At 44.1% G+C, this 18,225-nt stretch overlaps 1 protein-coding gene across 4 annotated transcripts in view; it reads left to right on the forward strand.

The window, feature by feature from the left end:
- The first annotated feature begins 83 nt into the window (after nt 1–83).
- The window catches only part of IQSEC3 (IQ motif and Sec7 domain ArfGEF 3), a 103,051-nt gene continuing 84,909 nt past the window's right edge, over nt 84–18,225 (forward strand). For all 4 annotated transcript variants that reach the window (XM_048058953.2, XM_048058980.2, XM_048058971.2 and 1 more), the window contains exon 1: nt 84–714. In XM_048058953.2, coding sequence (XP_047914910.2) covers nt 194–714 — 521 coding nt within the window. In that variant the 5' untranslated portion in view covers nt 84–193. The remainder of the gene's footprint in view (nt 715–18,225) is intronic.

The following is an 18,225-nucleotide window of genomic DNA, read 5'->3' on the forward strand; positions in this document are numbered from 1 at the left end:
GCCCCCCCCGCGGCGCCACCGGGCGGCCGTTGGCCGGGCGCGTGCCCGCGCGGGCGGGCGGGCGGGCGAGCGCGCTCCGGCGGGTGCGTGCGCGCGCGCGCTCCGGCGGGTGCGTGCGGGCCGCCTCCCCGCAGCGAGGCGCCGCTCTGGCCGGCGGCCGGGCGGAGGGGGCCCGGCGGGTCCGCGCGGGGGCATGGAGAGCCTGCTGGAGAACCCGGTGCGCGCCGTGCTGTACCTGAAGGAGCTCACCGCCATCGTGCAGAACCAGCAGAGCCTCATCCACACCCAGCGGCAGCGCATCGACGAGCTGGAGCGGCGGCTGGACGAGCTGAGCACCGAGAACCGCAGCCTGCGCGGCCAGCAGCCGGCCCCCGGCGAGCCCCCCGCCGCCGCCGCGCCCCCCCCGGGACCGCCGCCCGAGCACCCCCCGGGGCCGCCGCCGCCTTCGCCGCCTTCCCCGCCGCCTCCGCCGGGCCGGCCCGAGCCGCTCCAGCACCACCAACAGCTCCCGGCTCCGCCGCAGCAGCAGCAGCCGCCCGCGGGGAAACCGGCGGCGGGGGGCGGCCCCGGGGGCGGCCGGGCGGCCGGGCACCAGCACCCCCCCGCGCAGCCCCCCGCGGAGAAGGAGGGCAGGGAGAAGGGGTGCTGCAGCGCCCTGCTCCACCACAAGACCCCGCCGGCCATCGGGAAGGGCATCCTGAGCAGGAGACCGGAGTGAGTGGGGGGCCCGGGGGCGAGGGGGAGCGGGGCTGTGCCCCCCCGCGGCGTGTGGGTGGCTGGGTGGGGGATCCCCGCTCCTTCCCTCCGTGCGCCCCTTCCCCGGGAGGGCAGGCAGAGCGCGAGGAGCAGAGCAGCCGGGGTGCCCCTGCCTCCCATCCTGCCTCCCCGCTGACCGCTTCTCTTTCAGGGGCAAGTGTCCGTGGCCCGCCTGAGCCCACCCGGGCTGCCCGCTCGCACAGCATCGTGCCCTCATCGCCTGACATAAATACATAAGTCTTGGAGCAAACACGAGCACGGTGTAGCCCAGGCAGGGGGAAGCATTCCTTCTGCTTGCCTGAAGTCACCGGCATCCGTCAAAAAGCCCATCGACCCTGGAAGGAAAATCCCAGCTCCCAGGAAGGAGCGGGGATTTTCCTGCCCTCCCTGATGTAAGGGGCGAGGGGACGCGTTACGTTGCGCATGATGCATGTGGGTTCGCAGAGATACAGATGCCGTACATATGTTTGACATTTGCGACGCGTATCGCACGCGCGTGTGGGTTGCCTTTTTTTTTTGGTGAGTGGCACCTGATACCGATCCAGCGCTTCAGAAGGACCAAGTATTTTTTTGCTGGTCTTTCCCCTTCGGTGGAGAAAGCATGACTACTAGTGCTGAATACTGATAACGGTCTGTGTGCATGCATGTGTAGTAAACAAGGATGAGCATTCCTGCACTGTAGCTGGTGGAAGAGGCTACTACCGAGGAGTCGCATTTGCTTGGATTATGTGTCCCGTATATGCCGTCAGTTCGCCAGCTGGTAGTTACAACTGCACTCGGCATTGTGCTGGCCTTGGTTTAGGCACTTGGAAAGCAGGGGAATGTTTTCTGCTTGAAGCCGGTTAGTGAACTTAGGAAGGGAAGGTGATTAGTTTCTGATGTGGCTTCTTTCACGTGAGGAAGAAGCTAATGTAAGTAGTACAACTGGAGCTGCTTTTCCTTTCTGGAATGAGCCCTATTGTTTTGCTTATAGTAATGCCAACATAAAGTACGCAGGACAATGTATAGCCCCAAACGTCTTCCTTATCTCTTTTGACACTTTTTTTAAAAAAAGGGCCCCTTCTCTGTCGTGTTGGCTTTGAGCACAGAAGCATAGCTATGATATGGAGCTTGATTTTTGGACAGTGTAAGTAGAATTACACCACTTCACAACAGCAATCTATCACATGATTCTGTGAAAACCAGTAGAGAAATTACTATTGAAAGAAATACTATTAAAGGATTACGTACAGTCAAGGCATGCTTGGATCCCAAAAGACAGGTCCATACTCCTAAAATACTGCACTGTAATGATTCAGTTTTGCGATCGCACCTTAAAGGAAGCAAGTGTATTAAAATACTCAGAGTACTGATACAGGTAGTAAGCATTTGCAGGATCTGGCCCTTATTCATCATGCAGTGGATGAAGTTTTAAAAAGACGTGGGGCCAGATCCTGAGCTCATGCTGCTGTAAATCCAGAATGGCTTAGTTGAAGTCACTCAGTTGAAAACAGTGAGAAATCTGTATAAAAATGCATAATCAACCTCATTGTTTTTGAAATAGTGAACCCCTGCAGTGAGGGCTCTGTTAGAAATGTCGTATTAGCAAGGGCTTTCCTTTCTTCCGAACAGAGTTTCTAACATATGTCATTACACAGATTGAAGAATCAATTTCTGTGCGTAAATCTAAATGTCTCTTCCTTATCCGAGCTTTTTTGTCGTGGGGTTTGGTTGGGACAAGAGTCGTGGATCTGTTCTACGTATCAAAAGGCACAAAGAGAAGTGCGTTAAGAACACAGCTGATCACTGACATATCGTACCACAATCTATAAATAACAGATAGATAGATAGATGGATGTAGCCTTTTTGTGGAGAGTCAGGGCTGCTGCTGGGGATAACAGAGCAATCCCTGCAGCGCTCTTCACCCACAAAGATTGAAATAGCCTGCTTCTGTTTCCTTCTATAGCATAGGCAAACCAAAGTCTTTGTATAGAAAGGGAAATAGGAAAGATGCAAAACAGTTTACAGTTCTCACTCCTGCAGGTTCCTTTTTTTCCCCTTGATTGTGTACACCGGGTTTCATCCTCTCTCATCTCTGACTGTTAGAAGGAAATCAAAGGGACTGCAAAGCCTAACTTAAAGGCAACTCGAATGTGGAGGATCTTTCACCACCTTTTTGACAGCATGCCCAGTATCCCTTATGATCCAGCTGGCCAACCTGAGAGTTGTATTTTGGCTTTTGCGTGACAGCAGGGGACATGTACTTCAGTACCTACACAGATTAGGTGTCTGCGCTTCCTTCCTTCCTACGCAAATCTGAACGTGTTTTTCCCTGTAGTATAAACCCTGAAATTCAATGTCCTCTGTTTTTTTCCCCTTAGCCAAGAGTGTAAGAACTGGCTGCTCACTACAGAAAATGGCCACTCTAGACAGAACAGAAATGATATTTTAGCACGACAAGATGCAGTGGCTGAAATCAAGGGCTAAAGCAGCGCCCAGGCAGTGCCCGGCAATCACAACCCGGTGATGGGATTTCCTCTGCCTCTCACAAAACAGGAGGTTCTGGGCAGCATGTTTAAATGTACTGGTGGTGCCCCGTCTCACCTCAGACACAGCCCGGGGATTTTGCTCAATTTGATCTAGGACTGAGGTTTTTTGCAGCCCAGCTCACCTCAAGCCCTGGATAGAAGTCAAGAGCTGAGCTTTTGGACACATGTGACTGTTCATGTCAAGTAGGGCAGTCTTCTGCAAGGGGCTTGGAAGAAAAAAACAACAGAATCATCTCTTCTTTTTAAGGGAAGTTCAGTGTTACTTTCGTTGTTAGCTCTCTTTAAAACTAATACAATTTTTGTTGTTGCTGTGTGTGTGTGTTTTTTATTTTTAATAAGAGAATTACATTTTTAAAGAGAATAAAAACACAATCCCTCCTCTAGAAGGGAAGAATTCCTGAGTTTTTGCAGAGGCACGCTAATTGTTGCCGCATGTTGCCTGAGAAAAGGTAGCACTGAGCTTACCTATGAAAGGAGAGACAGGAAGAAAGATTTTTGCAGAGATTCTGAGCAAGAATTAGGCTGATTATTATTCTGTGGCATCTGTCTCTTTCTACCTTAGGAATCTATTGCATAAGCGCCTCACAGCTTTAAAAACAAAAAAATAAGGTCATTCGTCATGGAATGTTTTGCTTCAAAAATACAGGTTGCTAAATTAGCATGGCTTAGATCACCCTTACTAGGCAGCCTCTTGTCTTAAGGGACCACCCGAAAGTATCATCAAATGCCGTATGAATTTTCCTCCCCATCTTTATCAGAAAACTACTTTCTTTTCCAGTCCTCAGTACCCTTCATTGAGTATCAGAGAAATGCCACAGGGTTGAATTTAGCACATTAAGTCTAAATGGCCTGAATCTTGCAGTCTTTTTTTCAGTGGAACTCTCTCAGTGAAGCTCTGCCTATGGAAGGACTTCAGATTTTGAGCCCGTGCATTATCTGGAAAACTCACTTTGGTTAATACAATTAAATAATAGTTAACATTCGGTTGCTGTTTCTTCCATCGAAAGGTGTAGATGCAATTTATGAACATTCAGTGTAGCATTCAAGTCTTCTTTTAACCATGTCACCAACACTGAAAGCAGGTGTAGAAACAGTATTTGTCTGGCACGACTTACAGAAGCTAAGTAGATCCTTTAAATTATTAGTCTCTGTTTGCTCTGCAAGATCGTCTCATCATGCAAAACAAACTCTTAAGACTCTTGGAAGAAATTTCCTAAAATCATGTTTTCCCAGAGGTCTTAGAGCTCATTTGGATTTGCATTAGGCTGAAACCTATTCTATTTTATTTTGTATTGGTTTAGGACAGTATTTTTTATCTTATTAAAGAGGCGTGTTTTAAAAGATGCTGTTAGAGGCACCTAGTTGGTGCTGTGGTCTGAGGCTGTTTGCTGTATTTTTGTTTAATTTCAAAAGCTCAATTATGTAACTTTGAAATGAAGATATTGCATATGCAGAGGTGCTGTTTTCCATAATTTTTCTTTTTAACTATGCATTAATGTTCTATTCTATGGATTATCTCCAGGGTAAAGGCATTAGACAAAATCCCACAGATTTCAATGGGTACTAACAATAACTGTAAATATTATGGCTCACTATTAACATATTTTGCTATATTAGCGCATTGCACCAGCACACACAAAGAAAAAAAAAAGGAAAAAAAAGGAAAAAAAAGAAAAAAGGGGAAAAAAAAGGCCAGAGCAACTCTGAATTGCCCGTGTACCCCAGATACCCATTCCATTCACTTTGGGTGCACAAGGAGTGCTACATATGCCCTCTGCTTTCATTCTTTTGGATTCAGATTTCCCTCAGCCTATTTCAGAGTCTAACTCCCTTGAGCTTTCACACACCAGAAATAGTTGCATTGGGGCTGCCCTGGGTTCTGAAAATCCCCGCTTGCAATGCACAGTTTCAGCATCAGAAGTTATTTGGAGTAGAGCGCTGTAAGCTGGTTTCAAATGACAGGGGTTTGCATTGGCATAGCTGCATGGATGCCAAAGCCCTGCTTAGACAAGAACGAAATAAAGATTACAATGAGAGCAGAAAAGAAAGTAGAGTCTCTATGAATGTGTCCCATTTTAAGATATATCTGTACTGGTTCCATTCACATGGTAATCAGCCTAAGACATTCTTTAAGATACGAACACACCTGCGTCATATCTGCATCAGGGCCTATAAAGTCCCAGGCAAAAGGAATATGGAATTAATGATTCATAACAATATTATAAGAAATCACAGATGAGGCAAGAGAAGGAAAAAGTCTCAGCTTAGGAGGAGTTCAGGATGAAATTCTAGGTATAAAATTGCATAGTAAAGATGGCATGAGGAATTCCCCCCACGGGGACAGGACTGCAATATGATGCTATATAATGTGCTGGCCAGAGAAACACACTATCAAGGCCTAAAAATGGCAGCCTTGGGAAGGAGTCTGTGTGCAGTACTGACTGTTGTGTTTGGGACAGATACTGCCGAGTTTGGTGTCCCGAGCCCAGCTAGAGCAGTCTAACAAAGACTCACGCTAACCTTAACAACAATAAGCCAGGGCTCAAAGCAACAGCAAAAAAGGTGAAATGTTTAATGCTTAAATGCAGGGCTGCATACGCATTGTTTTGTTTTTCTCGTGAGATGGAGATATTTTTATGTCACTCAGCTATACGCTCTGTTGCAGCCAGGATGCTCTTTGGTGGCAAGGGTACCTTTCTTGCACATGCTTTGTGTCGGCCCGCTTGGTGTCACTTTGGAGGTTAAGGCTCACGAGGGGACTTCAGGAGCAATGGGCTTGCATGGCAACACTGTTAGCAATCAAAAGAATTCATGCATAGCTGTTTGAAAATTGTATAAATGGAAAAATACCCCAGATGAATAGGTATTAAAGACACCTTTGAGAATTTCTGCCAGGTGACTCTTGGGCCGGCTGTCCCTTTCTTTGCAACACATGGAGCATGGAAGGACACGCATCGTTCTGAGATTGCAACAAGTGACTGATACTCCCTGTCCTTCACAAAAGGATGTGCACACGGGAATAGACAGTTTGGGCTTGGTACATACAGCTTATGCATGCAGCAAGTGGCTACTTATATGAGGCATAGATTGTACACATTTTCACCTACACCCTAAACGAAATTATTTGCACTTTTATTCAGAGTAAGCCAGAGAAATCTAGCCTTGGGATGCTTTTCTAGTCCTTGGATGATGCCAGACCGGAGCTTGTTAGCGGGCAGTTTGGTCTTTGATTAATTTCGGCATCTCTCTACTCATTCAAAGGAAGTGTTTACCTGATAAAACAAAAAATATTTCTGCAATATACCTATAAGTACCTATAGACAAATGGATGTGTTAGATTGTAGCGATATGCCTATCTTACTTTTTTTTTTCCTTCTGCGTTGTAATCCAAGTAGAAATAGTGAAAAAGAGATACTGTCTCTATCTTAATCTTTCTGTACCTAGGGTTTATAGACCCTCTGCTTTTGCTGTTATTTTCCCTATAATTGCCTTGGTGCTTTTTTCCCCTTTCTTTTAGTTCAATGATGTTTTTTTTTCTGTTATTTTTTTCTCTTTTTTTCCACCTTCATTCTCTGGTATGAAACCTTTTGTTGTTTCTCCCTTAGGAAAACATTATAGAAAGGCAGAAATATTCCTCTGTATAACGGATGGAAAATATTTCATTTGACATAAATTACCTGTAGCCTGTAATCGTGGCTTGGTCCACATTCCATGGAACCATGTAAGAACAAATGAGCAAACGAGAAAATAGTCATTTATGGAGACAGAGCCTGAAATGTGACCTTTTTTCCTTTCCTTTCATACCTTTAAAATATATATATATATAATTTTTTCCCCCAAAGAGTAGTATCCTGAAACAAACTAATAATATTCTTATACTCATCTATTCTGGAATTTGTCATTTCATTTATCTAAGCCCTAGGTGAGAAAATGAGAGTTGGATTTGTTTTGAGCAATGGCTCTGTTTAAGAGGCAGAAAGATCTTAGTTAGAGTAGTGGACTAACAGTCTTAAGATCAAAGTTCAATCCCTCCTAAATGTATTTTTAACAGTCTTCTGATGCTGGACAGTCCCTTTCATCTCTGTATTTTTTAAGATCTGTAGCAAAGCAATTGGGGATATATTGTTACAGATAAGAGTGGGCAGACAGATCAGGAACAATCCTTTTTATAAATTTCAGCATAGGAAGGAGTATAAATCTCCTGTCGTTACTTGCAATGTGTACTGCAAAGCAATATGTGTATTTGCACGTATGAGAGAGAATGTATTTGCATGAGCGTTTGCCTACCGTAAATGTCTAAGAGCAAAGTTGAAACAGCACCTAGCTTCTGTGCCTTTTACATACAGAAAAGCAAATTGTCAGCTGGAGGAAATCAGTGTATCTTTACTGACGTCAATACAGCCATGGCAATTTACATCACCTGAGAATCTGTACCAGATTTTGTGCATCTGTCCTCACACACAAATACATATGCATCCACTAGTGTAAATGAGTGTTGACAATAGCAATAGACAGGAACTGATCACAGAGATAACACTGAACAATGAGAAAGCCATTAAACAGCGTTCTGATCCTTCATCTGCTAGGTTTGTAATATTTTCCTATGGTATTTTAATTTAAGTTAAGCGTTTTGCCGCTGCAGGCTTATAAATATGTAGTTGTTCTGTTTTATAATGTTCTTTTTCTGTGCTCTACCTTTTGTATACACTCACAGGCTGCTTCTCACACAGGTATTATTTTTATTGCCTTTGCTGAGATTATGTCCATTGATCAGCTGTTATTTTCATGTGCTCTGAAGTTATAACTTTCTGACAGAGATAGAAGGGAATCAATATTTTCCATGATTAGTCACGTCTGAGAAAGGGTATTTTGGGGAAATTGAGCTGATTTTGAATAAGAAAGAAAAAGTGACAAACCTTATCCTTCCTGCCCTCTTCTAGGTGAAAACAAGGGGGTCTGTGAGCTGCAGAGCTAACGAAGCTTGGCTTCCAAAAGATTTGTGTCATGGTGACGTTTTCTAATGCCTGACAAGATGTGAGTTCTGATCTACGCTTCTCCTGGTGCTGAGGCTTTTATAACATCTCTCTCCAACATGGAGACTTCAATGTGAAATGAGTTCAGCTCGCTCTGAAGGCTTTCCCTCAGTGGAGAACCTACAAAGTTCTCTCTGTTCCACACCACCAGCTATTTTCATGGAACTTGTAAGAGGTTAATCTCTCAGAGACCACCATTACTCGCTCAAACTTGGCTTAGTTACAAAGTAGGAACCAACACAGAGGCGCATATGCACATGTGCACAGACAGAAAGACAAAGACACATGATTAGAAGGAAAAAAGAAAAGAATATATGGTCACGGAAAACCTATTTTGCTTAGGAATCCAGGCAAAAAAAGACCCTAGATAGTTTTTAAATTAGCTCTCCAGTACCTCAAAGTGGCTGAGCAGTCCACTCCAAATTTATGACATTTTCATGGAGCTAGTGTTCTGTGCGCCTTTTAAAAGTCTTGGAATATTAAAATTACAAAGAATTGGGAAATTACTGGAGGAATCCAGTGGGCACTAGGTGAAGGTTTACCATTGGCAAATTAGTCCTCCCTGTTACTCCTCCTGGCTTCACATATGAAGTTGGTGGATCATCTTAATGCACCTGCCAGGATTTGCATGGTCATGGGCTGCTGCTGACACAATCAGTACTAAAGAGGTTGATTTATATTTGCAGTAAAGCATCTCTGTCATTCTCAAGACTAGTAGAAAATTGACACATAGAATGTTATGGATCTTAAGGAGGCTTGGGGTTTTCTGTGCTTTGGATGTTTTTCTAAATTTCTGACCATTCTATTAAAATTCAGGACCTTGCTGTCGATCCGTTTGTCTCTCTCATGTCGATTTCCAGGCAGTCCTCCAAAGCGGTTCACACTATTCTGCTCCAGTGAGAGAGTTGCTCTGACAGTACCTCCTTCAGCCTCAGCATCCAGCATCTTCTTGCTGCTGTGCCTGCATGGGCACCGCCTCTGTGGAACATTCTTGGATCTGCCTCCTGAAGAGGTGTGGTTTTGGCACTGAGATCCTTAGTGGATGCTATACGTGATGACATTTTGCAAAAGAGAGGTACCTCTCCAGATCTGTGGAGATTATTACCTTTCTTTCTACTTCATTTATGGAACCAAGCTCAAACCTTTCTTTCCTTTCTTTTACCCCTCTGTGAGAAATGCTGTTTCTGTCTCTGTTGGGCTGCTCCAGGAAAAGTTTCATCTCTTCAGTCAGTTCAGCATCCTCACAAATGCCCTTGTCTTTCATTTGCTGGTTTTTAATTTGCAAATCCATTCCCAGTAGGACACCAGTAAATTGCCTTTGTCTGCCTAGGTGCTCACATGGCCCCCTTCACCATAGTAACTGAGTATCTGGATTTGTCCTGAGGCCCCATGCTGATATCCATGCACACTGGACCACTAACCTTCATCTGAACTTGCAAAGAATCTGAGGAACCTCTCTGCTCTGAGAATTCCTTGGTTCTCATGCCAAAGACCTCTCTACAAGCAGTTTTCTTCAATAATGTTTTGAGCCAATAAACCTATATCAAGTCAAACTCCTAATATAGATAGACCGAATGGCTCTGATCAGTAATTTGCACTGTTTTAAACTCCAGGTAAGTCTAAGAGACAGATTCACTTATCAATTAAATGCAACTAAGTGGCTGAACTCACTTAACATATTTGAAGGGATGTGAGATAACACTCATACTTATCATCTACGTTAACAGTTCTACTTGAACTGACTTCTGTCCCACCACTGGAGCTAGTTCATTTGAGTTAGCTGTTAGCCTATCACGTTCTGTACATGCTTGCCATGCCACTCATTTGGGATGGCACAGCCAACTGCTGTAATGTTTCCCCCAAGAATTCTTTATTACTCATTTGGGAAAATACTGATCTCCGTGTTAGCTGCAGCAACATCCACTGCTGGTCCCTTGTTTCTGCCAAGAAAGGAGTGTTTGTCAAGCTGAATACATAAATATTTGACTTAGTAGACACGCTCTGGTTGGAACTATTATATCACCTCTGTCACCTCATTTACCATGGCTCTTATGCTGACAAGAAGACAGGGAATACCAGATTGTGTCCTTGATGGATGAAAAGCATTGGCAAACTCCCCCCCCCCCCCCCCCCCCCCCAAAAAAAAACCACAGAAAACAACCCACATTATCAGACATTTAAAGGTGTTTTCCCTCCCGAATATGGAGGAAAGAATCTACTCCTTTTTTAAGGAAGGGATCAGACTTATGCTGAACTCGAGTTGCTTTCAGCAAGTTATTTTACTGGTCAGCAGAAGAGAGGAAATATTAGTAACGGGAAGAATGGAAGAAGAGGATGAGAGGCATCTACTGTGTGTCTCTACTCTCTGCTAAGGGCAACCTTTAGGCGGATTTTAAGTCTGTATTAACCTGCTCTTCAAATCCCAATCCTGAAAGCATGGCTGTGGCATTGCCTCAGGACTGCATCCCAGGGGTGTGAGCATCTGCATGCTCTCCAAAGCCTGCGCAGCAGTCACAGAATAGGTATACCATGCTTCTGGGTTCTGCAGAGGTTGTCTGTGCACGGAGATACAAGCCAGCAGAGGAGTGGACAACAATGCAGAGGAGTTAAAAGGGTAAGGAGAAACTGGGAAACTAGATTGCAGGAGTACCAGGAGCCTCAGTAACCTTACCCTGCAGGGGCTGTGAAGTGCTTGAATGCCTGGTTCTTTTATGTGTGTGACTGTAATGATACTTTAATGTAGCTGGGGGGAGGGAAGGAATGACAGGGGTTTATGTTCTATTTTTATGAGGCTTCCTACTCAGGAGAAATTATTAATAAACAGCACACACTGAACATTACTCTTAACAGATACTGACTGCTTGAAGCTACCTTTCCAGTCTGCAAGCCCTGTGCTCAAGGAAGGAGCATGCTACTGTATGCCCAGAGTATATGTGGCTAGCTCTCATCACTGTGGGATGTGAGTTTTTTGGATCTCATGAAGAAATTTAACAGGCATTTTGACCAAGCAGTTTAGCCTGATGGCTGTGTGGGAGATCTCCAAGAGGTATCCGCAGTGCTAGGAGAAGACAGTGGAATAGGCTGGAGAGAGCATCCCTTTCAGGATGCCCCCGCCTGACATTAGCACCTGCTTTTCAGACTAGATGTTGGGGACCATAGCCACCTTCAACCTTTCACAGGATGTACGCACAGAGAACAAGTCCCTGTCCACATGCTGGTGTAAATCTGTCAGTGTGTTCCTCTCACTATTTTGTCTAATTGACAGCAGGGCCCATTCTTAATTGTCTTCCTCTTCTGAAGTTGTTGTCTCTTTTGTGACATGGGTTTGAAATGCTAGCAAATCCTCACTGAGCAGTTCACATTCCAGTACCTCAAGCACAAATGATAATATGACTTACAAAACACTAAGGAATCAGGGCCATTCTTCTGCTGCCTTTTTTTTTTTTTTTTTCTCCCCAAGGCTTCATTGCAAGCTGCTATGGCCAACTCTCGTATCTAACACCAGAAACAGCTGCATTTCAGAGATGAGCACATTTACACGGTAATGTTACATTTTCTAAATTGCTTAGGGAAGTAGTGCACTTATTGGCAGGTGGGATATTGCCAGTGTATGTCCCTACCAATATCTAAAGGTGCAGCAAGTAGAAAGTATGTAAGCTTTTCCTCTAGTACATCTCTCCCCATGACAAGATCTTGCTGCAGGATGGATAATAGAAAGACCATGCAAGAATAAGTAATAATAATACCACCGACTCTTCTGCATCACTCTTTATCAGTAGATCCTTCAGTGCTTACAAAGGCAGTACTCATTTTACAGAAGGGGATGAAGAGATGGAAAATGTTTTGCTTGAGTTCACCCAGCTATCCAAAGCTGAGAGTAAAACCTGTGTCCCAGGGCTCTGATCTGTCAAGTAGGCTGTAGTGCCTTGAAAGAAGGAGACATACAGGACAAGAAGTGTTAAATGTTACGAGGTCACTTCTGTGGCATAAATAACACTGCCCTAAATGCTGAAATCTGATTCACTCTCTGGACAGCTTGATATCAGGAAGAGTTTTGCCCAAGTAACAGTCTAGACCTTGGCCAAAAATCCCTAACAGCCACTTGTGATTGTTGTCATATGTATGTATGTATTAGAAAGAATGAGCAGTGGAGGCTGGAGATAAAGTTGAGTCTTGAACGTGAGCAATTCAGACACGTGGTTTCAGGTTGACAGGGCTGTGAATGTGTATTACATGAAAGTCCAGCAAGGTTTACAAAGGCAGCTAGTCCAGAAAGAAAGGGTGTCTGAGTCAAAAGGTGATGTCTAAGTTGCTGGAGTGTGTTTTGCTTCTTGCAGCAATCAATTACAGGTTGCAGAGAATGATGTGGGGAGGGGGTAGAGATACAAGGGTAGTTTGAGAGCCTACAATCTCTGCTGTTTTAGTCTGGTTAATGGGAGACAGCTCAGTAAGCTCGCGGAAGACACCAAAAATCATTCCTCTCGTGGGAGCAAAAGGAAAAGCCTCCCACAGAGGTAGGCACTGCATGTGAGCTAGGGAAGCGGAAAGTAATTATCACAGCTGTGCATATGAATAAGTTGACAGAGTGCCTTCTCCAAAAACCACTGCCTGGCAAGATACAGCTCCTTCTTTCCACAGCTATATTTTCCCTCCCCCTTTGCTGTTAAATACAGAGCCATTCTGGGGTCTGTTGCCTTCGTCCCCTCCTCCCCTGACACAATCAGCAGTCTGTGCAAACAGCTAGTCCAGCAGACAGATTCAAAGTCTTGCTTGGTCAGATTCTTCCTGCCTCATCCAAGGAGAACTCTTGCATGACTGATATGTGTAGTTTAATGGAGGCTGGGCTGAGGGTTCTTCTCGTTTCCAGTAATAAAAAGAGCACTTGCTCTTCTCCCATCACTCTGGTTTGTGGTACAGTGCTTGATGGTAAAAAAGTTCAATTAGCTCAGTCTGATTTTCTCTTACTGTCCCTTTGTACAGGGACTTGTCTTACGACGTGGCGTTTTGGCAGGCCTTTGTTTTCAGTAAGTATTGGGGCAGACTCCACCGCTTTATAAACCTGAAGGGTGCTCTTTGGCACGCTGTCATGCATGTATGAAGGGGGGACACATTTGGGGAATTTTTCTGCAGCTTGAATCCATTTCCCACAGTCAGGGGATGTATTTGGTATAAACCTAGCCTGCATTTGGGAATGAAAAGAGATGACGAGAGAGATCTGGAACAAGGGCAGGAATACCTTAAGGATACAAATGTGCTTTGGATTTTTCTGGAGTTCCTTTCTCTTACTAGCAAGGAGTTATTTATGGTGGTTGCTTTTTCCTCTCAGCTTGCATTGTAGGAGAATAACGATTTCCTCCACTTGAAAGGACTCTGCACCTGAGAATCAGGACGTCACTCTCTTTCCTTTATCTTCCAGCTCTATTTGTTATTTCTCCATTCCGATTTTATTTGCTGCTGTTTTGAATTCCTTGGGGTGAACACTAGCAGGAGGCACAATTAGTAACTGTCCCTTGGGATGCAGGATAATTGGAGGTATCTCAAAAAAAGAAAAAAGCTAAAATATGACCAACTCATGACATTTCTCAATTATTACTCCTTTTATTAACATTAGGAAGAAAAGTTAGGACCTGTTTGCTTCTGATAGCAACAGCAGCATTTGAAATGATACCAGAAAGAATGAAACTTGCCCTCAGGAAGAGAATATGGACCCCCTCTCACAACTTCAGTCTTCTTTCAGACAGTACCTCTTTTTCATCCTTACTTGCCTGGTCCCTGCTCCTCTTTCTCCTGGCAGTTACATCCTCTTTTTCCCACAAAACCATCATTCTGCAGCTCTGCTGCGAGAGGCCAGTAGTGCAGATGGCAGCTACACCATGACGGCAGCACAGGAATACAGACAGCACTGCTGAGAGCACGGCTGTGATGAAGGCTTCTGTTGCTGGATTCCAAGGTAGGTGTTGACGGGAGGATGGGGAGCATGGCACGTCTGCAGGGTCTGAATAGTGAATCAGTAGGGTGAAGGGGCACGTGACTGATGCACCCGAATCCCCAAGAGAATACATCTTCCTTCTGTGTTTCCCTCTAGACATACATATCTTTGCAGAGAGGTGAAGTCTGAAGGAATGAGGGCTACAAAAGTAAATCAACGTATATATTCACTCACGACTAGCTGGGTGAACAGTCTTCAGTGCTTCATGTCAGTTCATGTCCTGTTTTTACATCTGAAAACTTACATGGGTTTCAGGAATCCAGTGAATTAACAAAATCAACATTAAGGAAAGATTGAAAGAAGGATTTACCCAATCATTTAAAAAACAACTTATATTTGACTGTTTTGTTTAGTGGTGTGGTGATGACTACAGAAAAAAATAAATATCTCTTTTGACCTGTGTTTTGTGCTTCAAAGAATAAGTGACCACATTCTGAACCTGAGACTGAGAAGGCTCCAGAGACAGCTTTAAAGACAGCTTTAGAATAAGCAAAAAGGAATTCATGCTACAAGAAGGAAAGAACTAAGTGTAGGCTTCTAAGTAAGAGGAAGTTGAGCTTAGGGAACTTCTGACAGTGCACCAGAAAACAGGTGGGCTCTAGAGGCAAACAAAATGCTGACCCGTTACCCAGTTCCTGCTATCAGCTGAAACAAAGAGCCATAGCTGCATATCAGAAAACTGATACTACTGAAAGAAAATGTTGCATTCCTCAGTATCATCTGCCAGACCACAGGCCATAGAGCTAAAAGATGTTTCAATGTTCCTTGGCACTCCATTTCTAAGGTATTTTAGCAGGCAATCTGGCAGGTTCTGTAAGATCCTCAGCAGCTGCAGCTTTGTTTCATCACAAACTTTATGGATGTATTTGTTGATACTAACACCATAGCAGGGGATGCTCTTATTTAAACTGAAACAGTGCATTTTGTCTGCTGCCGCTACCTTCTGCTGGGCAGGGAAAGCTTCGAAGGCAAGAAGTTCATGAAGTAGGTGTCATGCCTGGAGGCTACCTTGACTTTGCTCATTGAAGTGAGCTTAGTGACTTGTGTCAACCCTTGCAGTGTAGGTATTTCCCCAACTGGGAAACTCAAGTTTGATCAGCAGAGTTGCTGCACAAGTCCAGAACTTCATTTACAAGGTAGGAGTTGCTGGTCTGAATTGAGGTGAATGCGAGAGGTCTGCAGTTAGAGGAGGAGATGCAGAGAACTGGCAGCGGTGATATTGCAGGACTCAAAGAAAAATGTTGCACCAAAGACTAGTAGATGCTGCATGACTGGCAACATTGGTGAGAGTGCTTGAAGGAGCAAGACTTGAATAACACGGGAAAGCCTAAGACTGGATTCTAATGCACCAGCAGACCTGTATGCACAATCCAAACTGGAATATCATGGGATAACAGAGGAATATCAGAGATAACAGGGCTTTCTATGTCAGCAGCAGAGCTATGTGGGTGGATAGGTGTGGACTAGCAGGATTCAGTTGTGCTGGCAGTCACACAGGTGCTCAGGACTGGGCTGGTGTAGGTGCTGCAAGTGAGGAGAAACTGCAGAGCTGCACAGGGGAAGCCTCACCTGCACTGTGCTCGGCACCAAGCAGTTGTTATTAATCGTTCACTTTCCCAAGCACTGATATTCATACAAATTATGAAAAAAAGGTTCCTCAGATGCAGCAGGAGAGGCTCTTTAGCTTCATATTTATGAACTTAGATAAAAGAGAACTTGATATGAGTCTGGAAAAGTAGCATCTCAATTTTATCATGCTCATCATGATGATGAGTGCCCGCGTAGGTTGATTACTTGCTACTGACCCCTCCCTTTCTCTCTTCCTTTGTAAGGTTCTACCTCTCAGGGAACTCCTTTTCAGTGAATGGTTCAGGCTGGTCTTTGTCTTTTCAGCCTTGTGATTTCCACTAGCACCAAGACAGAAACTGCCTCATTTGCTAATAGATATTCTAGTTAATAATAGCAGGTCCTTCCACTGAGGATATTTCTGGCCAGTTTTGCAGGATGGGAATGCTGTTCCAATGGCACAATGCTGGTGCACAAGTGGGAATGCTTACACCCTTTTGTGTAACTTGTGTTGACACACGATCTATTCACCAGACAGCTTCTGATGCCCCATGTTGCTCACCAAATCGTAACTGTGATGGTAGAAAGAGTGTTGCAATTCCACAGTCAGCTGAAAATTTCCTGTGTAGAAGAACACACTGAATTTCCTTGACACAGGTTTTCTGCATGTGCATTCATTGGCTGTTTGGGGATTTGACTATGAAAAATCCAAACATTTTCTCAATCAGGCTTTTGATGTTGTTGTTTTAATTATTAATTACATAAGAATAGGTTTTCAAGAAAAAACAGATCAAGCCATCTCCCAAGCAGCATTCAAAACAGATTTTCTACAGAATTAACTATAGATCTAAAAAAGAAAATTACTCCCATACTTTGTCTGTTCCCAGTGTCTCCCGAACAGTGCATAATACTGGTTCTGTTTACTTTGACGTAAATTGAGAGTAACCCTTCAACGCGACGAAAGCAGCCCAGTGGAAGCCCATGCCATGAACAGACGTAAGTGAGGAGGGAGCAGAGGCCCTTGGAGTTCTACAGGGCCCACAAGCAACAGATGCAGATTTAATTAAACTTTTAGTAGCTGGATTGAACAGTCAAGAGGGAAGACTATTTCAGCCTTGGTAGAAATACAGGCTGCATTGCTAACTAAAAAATATCTTGAATAAGCAAACAAGAAAGAAGGGTTGCACTCTAGTCAACAATGCCTGTAGTCAGTAAGAGAACAATTCACTGTGGTAATGGATGTGGCATGGGTCCCAGTGCCACAGCAGCTGTTCTGTGCACTGCTGCATATCTCTGCATATCTCAAAGGTCATACCCATTCTGGTTCTATCACCAGTGAGACAAAGATATACCAGGAAACATTTTTTTTCTTTTAATTTACCTTTTTTAGGCCCAACAGATATTTGTTTTCCAAACACTCAAAGCATGAAGTCTTTATTCCCCTATTAACTCATTTTTGATGGAGAATAGAGTCAGGATATTGGAAAACCACAAATTGGAACATCACAGGAAGACAACACTGACAGAACTGCTTTCCTTCCACACTCCCATTATTTAATTTTCCTTTAAAAAGGAAAAAAAAGTCATCATCACCAAAACCCTTCCAAAACAGAACAGAAGTTACCCTACTTTCATCCCCCATCCACAACTTCTTCCCTAATACCCACTGTCAAGACCAAAAGCCCTACCAGGTTCCTTTCAGTAAGGATCTGACACTAAAGAAAAAGGTGGTAAGGTTGAATAAAACCTGTGAGATGAAAGGATGTCTGAAATTTAAAACTCAGTGCCATATGAAGGCAGCATTTATAAATGCTAAAGAAGCAAGAAGCAAAACACGTTATTTTGCCTTGCATTTCCCCAGAAAGCATTTACAGGTACACGAGTGCAACAGTCAGCCTTTTATAACATATGCATAGTTTTTCATCTACTTACTCAGTTGCCATCATTTTGCCTCTTTCTTTGGCAGACTGAGGGTCTTGAGACAGACTGAAAGCTTTCCCAAGGAGAGCTAATAAGGAGAACATTGATAGAAAAACTCGTTAAGACAAATGAGTTTCAGGAAAGTGATTTACGCTGCTGAATTTGTAGAGGATCTTGCAGTCATTCCAGCCTCAACACTGTCTGACAGCAGTTGTTTTTATGAAGGAAGTTAAACAGAAGCCTGACTGCTGCCTAGGCCTTTCTTGCAGAAGGCTGGGTTAATTAAACAAATAAAGCAAAACAATAAACAACTGGAAAGAGAACATGATGTAGCAGCTAATGCTATCAACTGATCAGACTTACTACAATTCAGAGGTGCATGCCACCCAGGAGTCACAAAGCCTCGGTGCATTCTGCAGGATGGCATTTGGAC

Source organism: Anser cygnoides, chromosome 1, assembly GCF_040182565.1.
Source record: "Anser cygnoides isolate HZ-2024a breed goose chromosome 1, Taihu_goose_T2T_genome, whole genome shotgun sequence".
In the NCBI taxonomy this organism is placed as follows: Eukaryota; Metazoa; Chordata; class Aves; order Anseriformes; family Anatidae; genus Anser; species Anser cygnoides.